General features: G+C 45.6%; 1 protein-coding gene across 3 annotated transcripts in view; it reads left to right on the top strand.

The window, feature by feature from the left end:
• CLUAP1 (clusterin associated protein 1) overlaps positions 1 to 17,467 on the top strand; it is a 58,099-nt gene that overhangs the window by 11,608 nt on the left and 29,024 nt on the right. For all 3 annotated transcript variants that reach the window (XM_042037726.1, XM_042037725.1, XM_042037724.1), the window contains 3 exons: positions 5,085 to 5,168; positions 6,712 to 6,845; positions 8,223 to 8,364. In XM_042037726.1, coding sequence (XP_041893660.1) covers positions 5,085 to 5,168; positions 6,712 to 6,845; positions 8,223 to 8,364 — 360 coding nt within the window. The remainder of the gene's footprint in view (positions 1 to 5,084; positions 5,169 to 6,711; positions 6,846 to 8,222; positions 8,365 to 17,467) is intronic.

Genomic DNA, 17,467 nt, shown 5'->3' with positions numbered 1-17,467 from the left:
TTGGCACTTACCCCATCTGTGCCCTTGAACAAAGTGTTTATTCCCTGTGTCCGCTCCTGTAAATAAAGGAATTGCTGGATGTGGTAGATTAAAGCTTTAAACAGGCACATGAAGTGTTTGCCACTCTGTGGAGGATAAATTTTGGAGTAAGTACAGGGCACTGCTCCCTGTTATTGTTATGGATGTCCACAGCACCAGCTTGTTCCCAAAGTGATGGGAGTCACTGAGAATCTCGTTACCAAATTCAGCTGGGAAAGGCTGGAATTAAACTCTTCAGAGAGCCAAAGGCATTTAGACCCAGCTGTGGAGCTGAGGCAGTTCCAGCACAAAGCCTTGCCACTGAGGACATTTCACTTGGATCTCTTTATTCCCAGCTTTTGGATTAAAGAGCCTTTCCTCCCTTCCTTCACCGTCCTGCCGCTGCTGCTCGAGGAGGGAGGGAGATGTGATTTCAGAGATGGCTGCATCATTCCCTGCTCTTTGAAACTTAACTGCAAAAAATCATTTTATTGGGAATGTTGGAAGCATTTTTCCGTCTGCCAAATGTTACTTCTGGATACAAGACGCTGCCTGGGGGAGGCTGATAAATGAATTTCTCTCATTTCCTGGGCTTTGGTTACAGAACTGCCACACATAGAACTTCTAGTGGAAATTTATAACTTGAAATTGCCACAACTCTGGAGAATTACTTGGTTTGCTTCACTTTTTTTGAGCAGTCCTGCTTCTCACCCAAACCTAACCCATCAATTTTGAGGAAGAGGGCTTATTGCAAATTGGGAAGCCAAAATTAACCCATGCAGCTGTTGAATCAATACTGCCCTGAATATTTAGCCACAACTGCAGTTGTGTGCATGTATTTTAAGTAAGAAATTATTTTGTATGACCCTCCCAGGAGTATTTAGCTTGAAGAAATGGCATCAGCTGTAAAGTAGTGGTTGGCACATTTCTCCTGGCATTCTGGGGACCAGTTATGTCCAGTGGAAGGTGTCCCTGCCCATGGCAGGGAGTTGGAATGAGCTGAGCTTTAAGGTCTCTTCCAGCCCTGCCCTTTTTTCTTTTGAAAACCAACCAGCAATGCCCATGCTGCCCAAGGCCATTTCTAGCTGAGTATTTGGAGTTCCACTCACAGGCTTAGCTTTTGCTCTGGAACAAGAAGTTCCTTGTCATCTTCCCACATTCTGGAGGAGACATCCCAGGCCACCTCCTGGCCAAGGACCCAGGAAGTGACACCCTGTAGTGCTGGGGACTAATCCAAGCTTTACCAATGCAGTCTGTCCTCAAACCTGACACAAAGAAATGAAAGGTGAGGATTCTGAGGGTGTAGGAAGATCACAGGAGGCACATCCTGGGGTCTGTGAGCTGAGGGTGAATCAGTGGCATCAACTCCAGAGCCAGAAGATGGATGGACCTGGGAACAGAGCAGTGTAAATTCATCCCTGTCAGAAAGCTTTAAAGTTCTCTTTCCTGCCTCAACAGAGCCACATGCAGGTTACTTCTGATTCTTTTTGATCCGTTGAAAAATTATGTTTTCCAGTTGCTTCTCTCTTCCAGACCTCCTTGTGACATGTTTTACATGTAGGGATAGCTGAGGGTTTGGGGCACTGATTGAGGCTCTGCATTGCTGAGTAGGGAAGTGTCTTTGTGGATACCCTTTGGAGACTGCTGAGATGAGCCTGAAAACAAGCAGCATAGTCTGGAAGTAGCAAAATTCTCCATGACCTTGACTTTAATGTCATGAGGGGGAAAATGGGCTGTTGGGAAGGGTCACATTCCTTCAGAAGGATTCATGTCCCTCATGTGCCTTTCTTTTCCTATACATCAGTGCCAAGTCACCCATCCCCTGGATTGGCCAAATGTGATCCCAGTGTGTGTGAGTGAACTCCCTGAATAATAAACTCCTAAAGGAGAGCTTTGTGGCCTGCATGGACAGCTGGAATTGCCAAGGGCCCTGTTTGCAGGGAGCAGGGGATGTGGTGCTGCCTGGATTGAGGCTGAAGTGGCAGTGAGGAGTGCACACACTTCTGTGTGCATCAGCCTTAGAACCCCTGGAAAACAAAGAAAGATTGAACCTGCGGTCAAAAACTCAGAAAAAGAATCATGGAATGGTTTGAGTTGGGAGGACCTTAAAGATCACCCAGTTCCACCCCTGCCATGGGCAGGGAACACTTCCACTATCCCAGGTTGCTCCAAGCTCAATCCACCCTGGCCTTGGGCACTTCCAGGGATGGGGCAGCCACAGCTAGACCAGTGTGTTAGGAAAAAAGCTTTAATTTCACCTTACCACAAAAAAGGTGTTCAGAAACCTCTGCTAGACCTTGAGCACATCAGTACATGTTATTACTCCACATCTATCAGCAGTAACTTGTGTGCTGGTCATGCCTAATTACTTGCCTTGGTTCCTTCCTGCAGTTTGGAGGAGGAGTGCATCCATTTTTCCATACATCAGGCATGCTGGAAAGCTGCTTTATCAGCTTTTGGTCTGCAGAAATGGAAATCCATTACCAGTTGAAAATGCTTCCTTGGACATATTTGTAGAACAGGTTTTGCAATAGTGGCTCTTCATTGTTAACTGAGAACGAAGCTCATGGGGGGAGATTCCCGTCAGGGAAGTGGTGGGTGCACTTGCAAAGAGTCCTTCTTGGGAAGTGATATTAAAAATAAAAGTTTCCTCTCTGAGAGTGTTCATAGGGTAGCAAGAAATGGCCCAGTGACTGGACATGGGAAGCTGTGACAGACATCCACAAAAAAATATCTCAGTGCTTTTGATAGACTCAAAATATATTTATGTTTCTATTCTATTTCCATTATATATTACTAATTTTCCATAATATTTAATATCTTTTCCACTTGGACTTATTACTCCAGAGAGTCAAAGTTGGGTTAGTGGCGCTGTTGTAACAGTGAAGTGGAAAATGCACATTCCAAGGCAGAGTTTTAGGGATGAGCTGTGTGTACAGAGGATTCTCCTCTCCATCTCTTGGGGTGTGAGGGTTTAATTGCCCTGACCTTCTCCTTTTCCAGTTTAACCCTGATTCCACAGCCTGAAAATACAAATTCCAGCCTTCCCACTGCTCTGCATTTCCCTGACAGATTTTTCCCGGAACATGTGGCTGTAGGACTGAACCTTGCTGTAGAAAATGATGTGGATTTCTGTGGACAACTGTGGTGTGTACATGAAACTCAAGGCTGTTAGAGAGAAGACAGAAGAAGGAAAGACATTAGACTTGCATAAATTATTCCACTTAAAAAGGGCAGCTCCTCAGAAGTTTCTCCAAACCCATCAGTTCCTCGCCCTGCCCCATTGCAGTGCCCTGTGCGTGTTCTGGGGTGTTTCACCAGGCTGCTGGAGGGGAGTTGGTGAGGGAGTTGTTTATGATTAAAGACTACAGTCCTTGCTGTTCTTTGATCTCTTTTGCAAGTGGAAAGGACAATAATTCTCTTTGCTATTTTGTTTGAAGTCTGTTGGCCCTGTGGCACAGACCCTCTGAACCGAGTGCAGTTGGCAGGGCAGTGTCTGCACCAGGCTGGTCCTGGCCAAGGCCTCACAAATAAACAGGGATTTTGCTGAGCTTCTGAAATGCTAAATGTTCCCAGAATAGCAACTGAGCTACATTATTCTTCCCCACCCTCCTCCAAAAACATCTACCTATGGAATTATTTGGGAATTTGTATTGCACAGATGTTCTCTATCGTATTTTTGCCCAAATTAACTTTCTGCTTTGTAGTTTGTTATTCTTTGTGGACAGAGGGATGTTCACGAGCACTTCAGGCAGTGTGAGCAGCCACTGCCACCAACAGGTGTAACTCCTGTCACTCTCCTCAACAGAATGTTTGTTCTCCTTCTTTTCCCATGCCAGGAAAATGAGCCTTTGTGGAGCATGTGCTGGGATTGCTCAGAGACCTGATCCAGCAGAGGAATAAGCTCAGGACAAAAAGCTGCTTTTATTTTTTTGCTGGATGAGCTCCCAGCTTGGGTTCACCCTGCAATTCCCTGGACTGGAGTTGGTGGGAAGGGAGCAGACTCTGCTCGAGCTGAGCTGTGAATCTGGAGAGTCTGGCATGGCATCTTACCAAAGTTACTGGATCTGCTTCCAGAATTCCTCCTGTACTGAGCTGGGTACAGCCTGTGGCAAAGTATACAAAGCATTTTTAGGTTCTTAATCAGATATTTTCTAGAGAGAGATGCTTTCTCCATCTTTATCCACTGGTTACCAAATGTTTTGCCAATGTAAGATTGTGTTAGGGACATGGAGCTGCAAAATTCCCTCTCTTCCTTTCCAGTGCCAAGCAAGTAATCAGAAGTTTTTATGTAATGACCAGGTCAGTGTTTAAGGCATCAATTAGACAAGTGCACACCCAAGCCCTTGTGTCCCCAAAACTGCTCAGAGGGGAGGTTTTTTTAATCCTTTGGGATCCAAACAAGGATCACTGCGGGGGATTCAAGGAGTCTGACCCACTTGGTATCAGAAGCAGAGGTGCCCATACGTCTGCAGCATGCATTTTTCACATGGGCATGGGAGGCACATGGAATCAGGGAATATTCTGAGTGGGAAGGACCCACAGGGATCATTCAGTCCAGCTCCTGGCCTTGCACAGGACACCCCACAATCCCACTCTGTGCCTGAGAGCATTGTCCAAAGGCTCCTGGAGCTCTGGCAGGGTCAGTTCTCAGTGTCCACCAGCCTGGCACAGTTTGGTGGCTTCACAGTCCTTGCTGCTCCACACTTTTGGGACACTGTGCTCCTTTACCTGCACTGGTGTTTTCATGGGTTGTGTTGTACAGGTGATGGAATCTTCTGTACCTTGTTCTGCCTGTAAAACCAGAGCAGTTGCCAAAAGTCTGCCTTCAAGAGTACCTGCAGTCAGACACAGCCTTGACTGCTCCCTCCTTGCTAATCTCAACTCACTTAACTTTTTCATCATCTCCTGTTCTCTAAATTGTCTCAGCCTTGGTGAATAAACACTAAATCCTACCCCATTTATTATGCAGATGATCCTATCATTGTTGCTTGATCACCCTCAGTTCTGCATAAATTAGCTCCTTTGTGTAGTGTTGAAATATATTGGTTCATTTTATTTCATAGGAAGCAAGGACAGAATCTATTGCCAGACCTTTGGAGATAAATGAGGCTGAGAAGGTGATGAAAATTGCCATTAACAGCGTTATGGTAAGCAAAATGTTGTTTATTTGATTGTAAAATTATAATTTCTCTGCTGCAGGAAGAAATCAGCTCTTTTTATCAACAGCATGGGGTAAAGAGTGCTAAAGGCATCACCTGCAGCTGCAGTTGATGCATCTAAGAGCTGCACTTTGCCCCTCTCTTGGGAGAAAACACATTGCAGTCATATTCTGTGCCTCTGTTAGGAGCTCCACCCCAAAAGCTCTACAGGAGGGATAAAAATTGCCCAAATCAGCACAGAAATCCACACCCCGCTACCTTGTCTGAGCCCTGGGAACTCTGCAGTCAGGGCTGCAAGGAGTGACCTGGGTAACTCAAAAAGTGCTGGTGCCTCGAGCTGGGGAGCTGGGCTCTGGAAGCGGGACAGCTGAGCTGGCACTGGCTGATGAGTGTCCTGCCAGGGCATCCCTGTGCTTCTTGGTTTGAAGGACTTCTTTGTCTGTCTTGCTCTTGCCAGCACCGTTCTTGCTCCAGTGCTTGGGTTCCTGAATTTCTGAACCTTCAGCTGCACTGTGTGAGGAGGAGGTTAATTACAGCAGTGATTACTATCAGTTATTGAACTGCAAACTGTATCCAGTCCAAGGGTGTAATTACAAGGAGTGGAGTCCCAGCTTTAAACAGCCAATGGGTAATCAATAGATATTCCAGGCAATCTTCCCTTGTGTTTTACTCCTGCTCACAGCCTGTGTGAATACTAAATGTTGTTAATGTGCACTTCTTACTCCAGCCGTAGTTCTGATGCACTGACAGCTGCATGGTGGAGAGGGATTGGCTTCCTGACAAACAGCAGTGCCACACACTCGGCTAATTAATCCTGGCCCAGTTCATGGAATGACCTGTTGGAGCTGTGCAGCACCAACACTGTGCTGGAATTCCAGCAGTGAAGTCCTCCCTCTCCCTCAAAAGATGCTCGTGGTTTCTTGAGCCTGAGCACACTGGATGTACTCAGCTCATTGGAATCAACTGGGATATTCCCACTTCCCCTCCTGGTTCCTGTGGCACATGTTGAAATGTTCAAGATGCTTCCCAGATTTTGAAAAAAAATGGATAAAGCAAAACTTACAAAAGGATGAAGATACTCAGATACAGGAAGTTCTTTATAAAACTGACTTGTATCTTGAAGAGAAAAATGATAGAAGCTTAAAATTCCCTAAAATAGTACCAAGAAACAAATGGATTTCTCATCTGCGTTTATTCAGAGAGAATCATGGAATCTTTAAGGCTGGAAACGACCTTAATGACACCATATGATAGGCTCCTTCCTGTCTTCTACTGCTTTTTCAGTGAGAAGGAAAACTAAAGTTACAGCTGTGGGGTTTTTTCCTTCATTAAGAATGTTGGCAAAAAAAAATAATGTATTTTACATTTGTAAATGTCCAGTTAGTTCATTATCCTGGCCACAAAGAACTTTTGAATTTCCATTGCTGGCTTGAGTAAACACAGATGAGTTTATCCAGAACAATGTTCAGCATCTGAAAGATAAATTTAATTATTCCAGTGCCAGCCATGGTTCACCATCCTTCTGTTTCAGGAGGAAGTGCAAAAGACTAAAGACATGTTGAATAGTGTAGCCTTGGATGAAGCCAATTTTGAAGCCAAGATTGAAAAGCGAAAACTGGAACTGGAAAGAAGCCAGAAGAGGCTGCAGACTCTCCAAAGTGTTCGGTAAAGATCATGAACTGATTATCTACTGCAGGAAAGAGTGTGAACAGAAAGGATGGGACTGCTGCAAACAGTCCCTTTGTTCCCAGAGGCTTCTGCTGTTAACCACCAATTAAAAAACTTCATTCTGCAGCCCTTGTTAGGATCAGATCCTCGGGGCAGTGGTACAGCCTGGCAGAAAATTTGTAGAATCATGGAATCCCAGACTGGTTTGGGTGGGACAGGAGCTTAAACCTCATCCAGTTCTACCCCTGCCATGGCAGGGACACCTTCCACTGTCCCAGGCTGCTCCAAGCCCCATCCAACCCAGCCCTGGACACTTCCAGGGATCCAGGGGCAGCCACAGCTTCTCTGGGCACCCTGTGCCAGGGTCTCCCCACCCTCACAGGGAAGAATTTCTTACCAATATCCACTCTAAATCTCTCTTCTTTCAGTTTGAACCCATTGCTCTTTGTCCTATCACTGCAGTTCCTGATGATGAGTCCCTTTCCTTCCTTGTAAACCCCTTCAGATACTGGAGGTATCACAGTGTTCAGGTTCACAGTCTGGGTTGATTTCTGGCCCTTAATTAACCTGCAGGTTTATACAATCTGCAATCTGACCTCATATTAAAAAAACAAAAGAGGAAGTATTAGACAAGGGAGTGGTGGAAGGAATGACTGGATTTAAATCCACGTTTTGATCAGTCCCACTCTGTGGGAAGTGGATTGGGTGGGTGTGAAGCACTGAGCAGCAGCAGTGATTTTTTGGGTGCATCAGTCAGCTCTCTGGTGTAATGACATCATCACTTCATCATACAGTCTAATTAAACCTGTAATGACTCAGCACACTTTTGTAGCAAGTAAGTCCCCAGCAAAGTAGATGATTTACCAGCCATGCTACACACTAACTTTGTGCAGTTGTGGAACAGCAGGATAATTATTTTCATATTGCCTTCTAAGGGGGCCAAAATGCTGCCTTTGTGCCTGTGTGAAAGGAAAAGGGAGTTGTACACAAAAACCTTCTCTTGGCTTTATGTCATTTCCAGGATTGTTTAGTGAGGGGCTTTGTCTTGAGCTTTTATTCTCTGAAGCAGTGTGAAACCTTAACAACGAGAGGTTTTTGAGGCTGGTTTAGCAGACATGGAAAGGCAGCTGCAAAACCAAAATTGCATTTCAGAATTCTGTATATACAGAGCAGTGTTTATAGACTCCTAGAATCACAGAATGGCTTGGGTTGGAAGGGACCTGAAAGCTCATCTCATCCCTGCCATGGGACATCTTCCAGTATCCCAGGTAGCTGCAAGCCCCATAAAACCTGGCCTTGAGCACTTCCAGGGATGGGGCAGCCACAGCTGCCCTGGGCAGGTTTCACTGAGTAGTTTGTGCTTGCTCTCCCCAGCCCTGCTTTCATGGATGAGTATGAGAAGATTGAGGAGCAGCTGCAGAAGCAGTACAGTACTTACCTAGAAAAATTCCGAAATCTGACCTACATGGAGCAGCTCCTGGACGATCATCGACGGACAGAGCAGGAGATGTTCGAGGTAAGAAAGACAGTTTGGAAATACTCAGCAGGACTGTACAGCCTGCAGATCTTGGCCTTGCAACAGAAAATGTTTTAATGCCCTTTTCCAAAGCAGCACATCAGGAGTTGGCTGAGTGACTGGCAGGTGAGGGACAGGCCAGTGACTGTGGCTGCTCCTGGCCAAGCACGAAAGCACAGCTGCATTTTCTCAGTTAATTAAGTTAATGAGTGTAGTGATGCCTCTCACCAGTCTCTGCCCCCCCCGCCCCCCGACTCATTTTCATCTGCTGGGTTTTGTTCATGAAGAATGCTTTCAGAATTTCTCATTTTCCTTTTGCTACCTACAATGCATGTGCTTACTTTTATTATCTGCTGATGTATAAGGGTTTCTCAGCACAAGACTCTTCAGTCTCCTCAAAACATCAATGGAAACAGCAAAGAGCATCAATGAGGAGATCAGATGTGCTGGGATCTTCCCCCTCACAGACTTCAGTTTTGTTTGGCAGAATTCTGCCTTCTCTTGGCTTGTTGAGTTTTATCAGTTCAGTGTGATTCTCCTTATGGATAATCTGCATTTATATCCTGTCTTGCTCCAGACTTTTCTTTGGGCAGTGCTTTCAGCCAGCCTCTCCTTCACCTTCCAGTAGCTTCTTGTTTTATTGTCATCCTTCTCACAGTCATTACCCACTCTATCTTCTGTTCTTCATTGAAAACATGTTGGAGTGAACCATCTCCCCTGGGATCTTAATGCTGCTGGGTGTGCTACACCTGGAGTTGCAGAATGACAGCATCCATGGGCTTGGGAAAGACCTCTGAGACCATCGAGTCCAACCTGGGACCCATCCCCACCTTGTCACCCAGCCCAGAGCACTGAGTGCCACATCCAGGCTTTCCTTGGACACCTCCAGGGATGGGGACTCTACCATTCCCTCCCTGGTCAGCCCCTTGCAGTGTTTAATCACCCTTTCCATGAGGAAATTCCTCCTGATGTCCAACCTGCCCCTCCCCTGGCCCAGCCTGAGGCCGTTCCCTCTCCTCCTGTCCCTGTTCCCTTCGAGCAGAGTCCGACCCCCTCCTGGCTGCCCCCTCCTGTCAGGGACTTGTGGAGAGTCAAAAGGTCCCCCCTGAGCCTCCTTTGCTCCAGGCTGAGCCCCTTTCCCAGCTCCCTCAGGAGTTCTCCAGACCCTTGTGGTGCTCCAGCCCCTTGCCCAACTCCGTTCCCTTCCCTGGACCCACTCCAGCCCCTCAATGTCCTTTCTGTTGTGAGGGGCCCAGAACTGGACACAGCACTCGAGCTGTGGCCTCACCAGTGCAGCCAATTAACCCACTGATAATCAATGTTTCCTCATTCCACCACCACCTTTTGGACACAGGGAAAGCCATGCTGTTAAGAAGTCTCAAATATTTTGCTGCATTATTTGCTTGAGGGATAAAATATCTTTTCAAAGCTCATGTGGGCACTTGGCAACTTGGTAATCCCTGTGAACCAGTTTCCCATCAGGCCCCCTTTTCACAAGCACTGTCTCTGTAGAAGTTTTTTCACCTTATATCTGAAGTCAGTTCTAGCTCTCTGTTCTAGTTCTTCACCATATCCTTGCCCCCCCCCAAAAAAGTCTTCAAGTAAATCATAATCTTGAAGTGAAGCCTAAAATCTGATTTATCCCTTCTGTTCAAATGCCACTGAGATTTCACAGCCAAAGGAGAAATGCTTTGAACAGAGCTACCCAAAACTGTTTATGAATTCATGTGCAGAACTTTGTTAATGAGTTGGTGCTCAGCTCTTCAGGGGATTTTTGTTAAAAGATAATAAGACAAAGGAAAAGCCTTTGTCACTCACAGCTGTGCCGTGCTTAGAATATGGAGAGCACACTTTATTTTCCTTTTTTTCTCCTTCTTTCTGTGAGACTCCTGGGACTCTACCCATATGGTTTCCTAGGATAAGCAGGGAACAATGCTCCAGTTTAGTGCAGAATTATAGAGTATAAAAGCTGATGACAAAAAGATGTGGGTTTGCTCTGCACATTTCTATCAGTTATCCCTAAAAATACTTGAAACATATAAAGGATGAGACTCTGACCATCTCTTTGTGGGCAGGAATAGTGACTCAGGCAGCCACGAGTGCTTTGCTGCAGAAGCTGTTGCTCTGGTAGAAGAAGAGGAGTGTGTGTCTCTCTTCCAGCCAAATATTCAGGAATGCTGGAGTCCAAACTGTGATTCGAAGTCATTATGAGATGTCAGTCCTCCAAATCAAACTCCAGGATTTGGGGACTGAAAGAGGGTGAAGAATTTCATCTGGAGAGGAGAAGGCTCTGGGGAAACTTTAGAGCAGCATCCAGTGCCTGAAGGGGCTCCAGGAGAGCTGGAGAGGGACTTGGGACAAGGGCCTGGAGTGACAGGACAGGAGGAATGGCTTCCCAGAGCCAGAGGGCAGGGCTGGATGGGATGTTGGGAAGGAATTCTAGCAGCAACCTGGTCTAGTGGAAGGTGTCTCTGCCCATGGCAGGGGGATGGAATGGGGTGAGCTTTAAGTTCCCTTCCAACCCAAACCATTCCATGATTCTAAGCTGGATCCCAGCTAAACCTAGAGACTTGCTGGTGCACTCCTGTTTCCAAACCAGTGAGGGGATGCACTGTTGAATCCATTTTGGATTAATCTCTGGCCAACCTGGAACACAAGGATACGTCTCTCACTTCTTTCAGTCTTGATCTGCGTTTCAGGTGGTGCTTCCACACTTTGGCTGCTTCATGGTGAGGCAAAACTGTGGGTTATTACATGCTTTAAAGAAAAAGAGAACAATTGGCTCCAAAACAATGTTTTGCATGTTGTCCTACAGTTTATAATCTTGTGTCATTTTCAGCATCAACAGAGGAAAAAATAACAAGGATAATTACATTTAATCCATTTTAAAGCACACTCTCTCCAGCTGTCTGAAACACTAAAAATTATGTTGATTTTTTCCCCAACCCTGATTTGTCTTTTGTTCCACCAAACAAATCTTAATTAACTTCTGCAGTAGCAGCATGAGGCAATTCTTTTATCATTGCTGTGTATTTGCTAAATAGCTTGCCAGCAAAAAGCATCAGCAGTGTAATTAGATTAATCCAGCACTCCCTGTGCTGTTCTGAGCACTGATTCCTGGGCCCCTCTCCTTGACTTAGTCCATGTTTTGAGGAGTTTTGGCTCTGATTGAGAGCCTGTTGCTGAATAATGAACCTAATCTGTGCTGCAGTTAGACTCAAGAGTGGTTGGGTATACCCAGCCACCAACCTGGACCAGAGTGCAGTTCCTAATTAGCAAAGTGATTTAAATACTTTAATTAAGTGCCACTGAGCAGTTGAGGCGCTTCAGCCCCTCCAGAGCTGGTGGTTGTGTAAATTTTTAAGGTGGTTTTTCCATGCTGTGGGTGTCCAGCCCCATGTGGCTCCTGGTGTTGACCTGAGCCTCCTGATCCTTTGCCTGCCCGTGTCAGTCCCATGGAGCAGTGGCTGGAATGTGATCAGTGGGAGTCTCCTGCCAGGCACTGGGCTGAGAAACCTGTGTTAAAAGACCTGAAGGGCTCGTGTTGAGTCTGAACCCAAGAGTTAATTGGTGGTGAAGGAGCTCCTGCTGAGCACCTGCCCATCTGATGTGGGAGCCCTTTGAAATAGATGAAAAATACAAAATGATTATCCATTATCACCTGGAGAAGGCAGAAGTCCATGCATGACTCGTCTTTAGAGTGAGTTTCTCACACTTCTTGACAAACTGTCATGCACTGCTTGCTCATGGATGTGAGGAATTTAAACAAGGGCCTTTTGTCTTTGCAGTTTCCTTCACCTTCTTTACCTCTGTTATTCTCCTTCTGTTCCTTTGTGCTGTTCATGGAATTAATCCATCTTCCTACAGTTCTGTGCCAAGGCAGGGATTTATGAGCCATGTCTCCTCAAAGATTTGGCCTTATCTTTCTGCTTTTTAAAAAGATTCAGCAGACTTAATTCATTTTTACCCTGTTTCTAAGATGGAATAGTTTCGGATGTTTACACACAGAAACTATTAGAACTTTGGCTGTTCTAAAAAACCCAACTTCAGGGTTTTTTTAGATTTGGGGGTTGAAATTCTCTCTGGATTATAAATGAATGCCTCTCTTTTAAAGGACAACACAGACTAATACAGTTCAAAAAGGTGGTTTTGGAATTAGCTTATGTAATGCCAGCATAACTTGGCAATATCCTTCAGCATTTTCCTTTTCCCTGGAGAGAATGTGCTTATTCTTTCTTGTGCTTCTCAGAGGACACCCCAGAAGTACTTTCCTCTTCAGCTGCTTTCTCCTAAGGTATTTTCAGACTGTTTTTATGCTGTTAGTGTTTCATCTCAGCTGAGGAATGCCATGAAGTGGTGGACACAGGGATGAGGATGTTCTGAGTCATTATCTTTGGTTTGGGATTGCTTAAACTGCTTTTCTTTTCATCATTATGGGGTTTCCATGGGCATGTAGTGATAGAACAATGGGGAATGGCTTTAAACCGAAAGAGGAGAGGTTTAGATTGGATATTGAGAAGAAATCCTTCCCTGGGAGTGTGGGGAGGCCCTGGCACAGGGTGCCCAGAGCAGCTGTGGCTGCCCCTGGATCCCTGGAAGTGTCCAAGGCCAGGCTGGACATTGGGGCTTGGAGCACCCTGGGACAGTGGGAGGTGCCCCTGCCCATGGCAGGGAGTGGAACAAGATGAGCTTTAAGGTCCCTTCCAAGCCAAACCATTCCATGATTGATTCTATGCACTATCAGTCATTCGTGGTTAATCATGGAATTCCAAATAAACAGATTGTGTTGTGACTTATCCTTTGCAACCCACCCTCTCCAAATAAAATCCCCTCTTCATTAAACTCTTTTTTAATCAGTGCTTCTGAATATGCACATAATAATAAATAGGGATATCTGAGTTCTGCTCCACTCTGAGGTACCCCTTGGTTCTGCTGCTTTTTGCACTGAGCTGTTCCTCTTAAGTACTGAATTCAACATTCCCACTGTGACAGCTGTTTGCTGCCATAGCCAGCACAAGGTTAACATGAAAAGCAGTTGGTTACAGTCTCTAATCTTCTAAGTAATGTGCATTTGAATTATGACTGCTTTAAACATTTTACAGGTGCCAGGAGAGCACTCCTGGTCCAGCATTGCCGAACTGTGTGGAATATCAGATGTAAAAGTAAGCACGAGCTGCTGCATTGTTGATTGCTTCTATTTTGGCTTTTAGTGCAGTGTACAAGCGTGACACTATTGGTGCACTGAGACACAGAAATCAGTGGGGAAATGTGGAAAAACTTAGGGCAGGGGGAAGGGAATGCACAGGGAGAGAGTAGGGGCAGTGGAGCGTAGGAGAAAAGGACAAAAGAAATTATTGGCTGTGAAATGATGATCACAGAAAGGAGAAGCTGGAGATAGAGAGAAGGTGGGAGGGCATGTGGAGGGTGCATTAGGGAAGATGGAAATGTTCTGTGTGCATTCATTCCACTGAAATAAAATTCTGCAGTCCCCTGCCAATAGCATGGCAACTGCCCTGAGGCAGACGTGCCCACCTGCTCCTGGAGCTCTGGTGATACTGCCTCCCCTTAAAGCTGTAGGAGAACTTTTTGGGAAATGAAAACAGTTGAGATCAGTTCAATTGATCTCAGTCAGATCAACTCAGTGCTCAAAGATCCATAGGGATCTTTTCATAGGGATTCTCTGGATATCTGATGTGCCAGGTGGGTGACAAACTTGCTTTAGGATCCCAGATTTGGGGTCATTTGGCTCACAGCTTCAGGTTCTTCATGTCTGTCAGACTCTAGAGCTCATTTTATCACAGAGCTAGAGATCAAACAAGAAATTATTGAATCCCAAATCACTTACAGGCTTTTCTGAGCAATGGAAAGATTCATATTCTGCCTCCAGCAGCCCCTGAAGGGGTAAAGAGGTTCCTTGTGCCTCAGGGCTTGGTGCTGTGGTTGGATATGAACCCCCTGTAAAGGTTGCTCAGTCTGGTTCTTTCTTGCTGCTGTTACAAATCTGTGCTCATTCTTTTATAAATTAAATACTCTGCACTTGGGGAAGGAACACAGGGAGGATCTGCTGAGTTTTGCAGCCAGGGTGAGTTTCTCTGTCATGACAGCAGTTGTTTCTGTGAAGTGTGAGATGTAGTGACTCTCACTGACAGCATGGCTTGGAAATCCACGGCTGACTGTCAGAAAGAGAAATCAGAACTGACTGATCTCTAATGAATTTGGTTCTTAACTTGTCTCACTGAATTTCTTGTGCAGTGACTCCAGTGGAGAAGAAGCAGTGCACAAGAACGGTCCCTAGTGCATTCCAAAGTGCTGCCTTGTAGGTTTTACACCTTCTCTTTACCCAGCTTCATTTGGGAGGAAGATGAGTAAATGTAAGGTTCATATTATGGTCTTCCTGTCTTCCCTGTATTATCCTTTTGAATATTCACAAAGACTTTAGATGTCTGAATTATGTAACAAAAATCACTTGAAATTCACTCAGAATAGGAACCAGATTACTTGAAACAAATGCTGATCAAGAAGATCAATTCCTCTTTTTTCCCCAGAGATCAACATTTAAATCATTGAGAAACATTTAAACAGGTGATTGTTTGGAAGAAAAAGCTAAAACAACTTAATTTGGGACTGATGTTTGGTGCTTTGCACCAAATGACGTAAGTAGGTAGTGTTAAAATGATGTATAGGAAATTGAGGGGGTTTATGCTCTGCTGCAGGTACTTAGTGGAGAAAAGGAGCTGTGAGCGTGGCATTTTGATTTGCATAAACATGCATAATCTCATCAGGTGCAAAACAGTAGGGTCTGAGTCTTTAAACAGGAAAATAATTCTCAGTTTTCTGGCTGCATGAAAGCAATTCCTAGTTGAGTTCTGTGAGATGTGAAAGTGGGACACTGTGCACAGGTGGCCCTCTGGGATGAATGTCCTGGCAGAGGCCTTGGCATGGGCTGGCAGGGGGAGTCACTGCCCTGTGCGGTCCCTGCCTCCTCCTCCCAGAGCTCTGGGATACTGTCGGGATCCTTTGGAGAGGATTCTGATGTTGGGTAACCTGTGGGCCCAACTCTGCATTTCAGCAGCTTTGCAGCAGGGTCAAACAGCAGGAGCACGGAAAGGTAAGAAATCCCAGGACAAACTGCACTCCTTTCTGCCTCGGGGCTGGGATCATATTTATTTTGCTGGAAATCCAGTTCCATTCCCATTTGAACTTACCTTGAGCGTGATGTAGTTCCAGAATCAATGGAAACCTCCATTGTAGGCCACTACATGGTGAGACTCTCCTGGTTTTTAAATTTGCTGACCTGGAGAGGTGTGACTCTGAGTCTCCTACTCAGGCTTTGTCCCATCTCTGAGAGGACTGAGGAGGAGCCTGCCCTGGTCAGAGCCTGGCCTGTTAAACAGGGTCTGACTCCCCTTGGCAGTGCCACATTCCCTGGAAATACCTGCTGGTGGCCACCTTCTACTGGGAAACTTCAGAGAGTGCATCCTGCTCAGCCACAAGGGTGTTTAAACCAACAGCTCCAGTTTCTTAATCCATAGAGTAAACTGCAGTGAAGCTATCCTGTGTCCCTGCTATTTTGTGGAGAAGAACAGAGCTATGGAAACCAGAGAAGCAGGATGTGTAAGGTGAAACCTGCTGGTGTTGTCCACTGCTGGTTGCCCAGAAATGATTTAGCTGCTCTTTTGTGTTAAAGAATCGGAGCCTGATGCATGAACAATCCTAGAAGCAGTGTTTGTCATCGCCCTGCTAAAGAGGTTTGTCTGCATCATTACTCATCTGCACTTCCTTCTTCTCCACCCCACCACAAGGAGATGTTTGAAAATAGTTTTATTCCAGTCATCTAAGGAGTAGGTAGAGCATTGTCCTGGGGAGCAGGAAGTAGGAGTGCAAATGTTTTCAAGCTGGAGAAATGGTAAAAACCAGCTTTGTGATTCCTTAGCTTGGGCTCTGACAAGAGTTAGAGAGAGGCTTGATGGTGCTGCCACTGAATTTGGGTGGGAGATCAGGAATAAACTGAAGTGTGTGTCAGCCCCCTGGTGAAGAGGCTCTTGCTGGAAGAAATAGGGGCTGTATTGAGCTAATTGATCTCAGACAGAAGGCAGCAGAATCCATTATCAGTTCCTGGAACCCTCAAGTTCACCAAGAACAGCTGCCCTTTAATACAGTAAACAGTCTCCTTGAAAAGTGTGAATAATCCCAACCCCCTTGGAACACCTGAGCTTTGTGACACAGGCAGAGGATAATTCAGGTGTCAGAGTCTGGCAGGGATGAGGCAGTGGCTGCTCTGTGCTGGTGAACAAGACACTGCTGTGATTCCCAACTTCCAATCAGTGTTAATTTGGATGATGATTTCTTCAGGCACTGCAAAGTGACCCCAGGTTTACATTGCAGAATTGTACATTAAATCAAACAAATTACACATCCAAACAGGATCACTTGTAAGCTTGCTACAATAAAAATGTAATCCATGAAGGGAATGTTTGATGAGCTGGTATTGAGTCATTAGAATTCATCCCTTCCACAAAAGCAAATAGGAAAAATGGAGAGTTGTCATTATGGGAAATTTGGATTGTATGTAATGCTGAATACAGAACACATCTGATCCAGAGGATAAAGTCCTGAATTTGTCTGTGTTATTGCTGACCTGAAGCTTCTTGTATGAAAGGATTTTGACTGGAAAATTCTGAGCAGAAAATGTCTGGATCTCTTTTTTAACTTCTTTCCTTAGTTCTGTTTAGATTTCTCTCAGTGCTGGCAGATGATTTAAAGGCCTGTGTCCTGCACTGCTCTCGTGCAGCCTCTGCCAGTGCCTTCCCAATCCTTCTGCTTTCTGTATCTGCACAGTCCTCCTGAGCTGTGCCCTGCCATGGGCAGTCACACAAATCCTCAGCAGGAGCTCAGTGCTGTTTCCTTGGATGTTCTGCTCCCTTGGCTCTGACTTGTGGTTCCTGGATGGGTCAGGAGTATTTCCTACACCAAAGAATGGTTTGGGTTGGGAGGGACCTCTTAGAGGGCCATGGGCAAGGGCACCTTCCACCAGCCCAGGGTGCTCCAAGCCCCTCCAATCTGGCCTTGAAACCAGCACAGCAGTGCAGAGAAGTATTCGAGG

The sequence above is a fragment of the Corvus kubaryi genome, unplaced genomic scaffold (genome assembly GCF_017639235.1).
Source record: "Corvus kubaryi isolate FWS band 111438036 unplaced genomic scaffold, C.kubaryi_AGA036_p1.0 37387, whole genome shotgun sequence".
Taxonomy (NCBI): domain Eukaryota; kingdom Metazoa; phylum Chordata; class Aves; order Passeriformes; family Corvidae; genus Corvus; species Corvus kubaryi.
The sequence above is the reverse complement of the archived record's forward strand: the minus strand, read 5'-3'. Positions and strand labels throughout refer to the sequence as shown.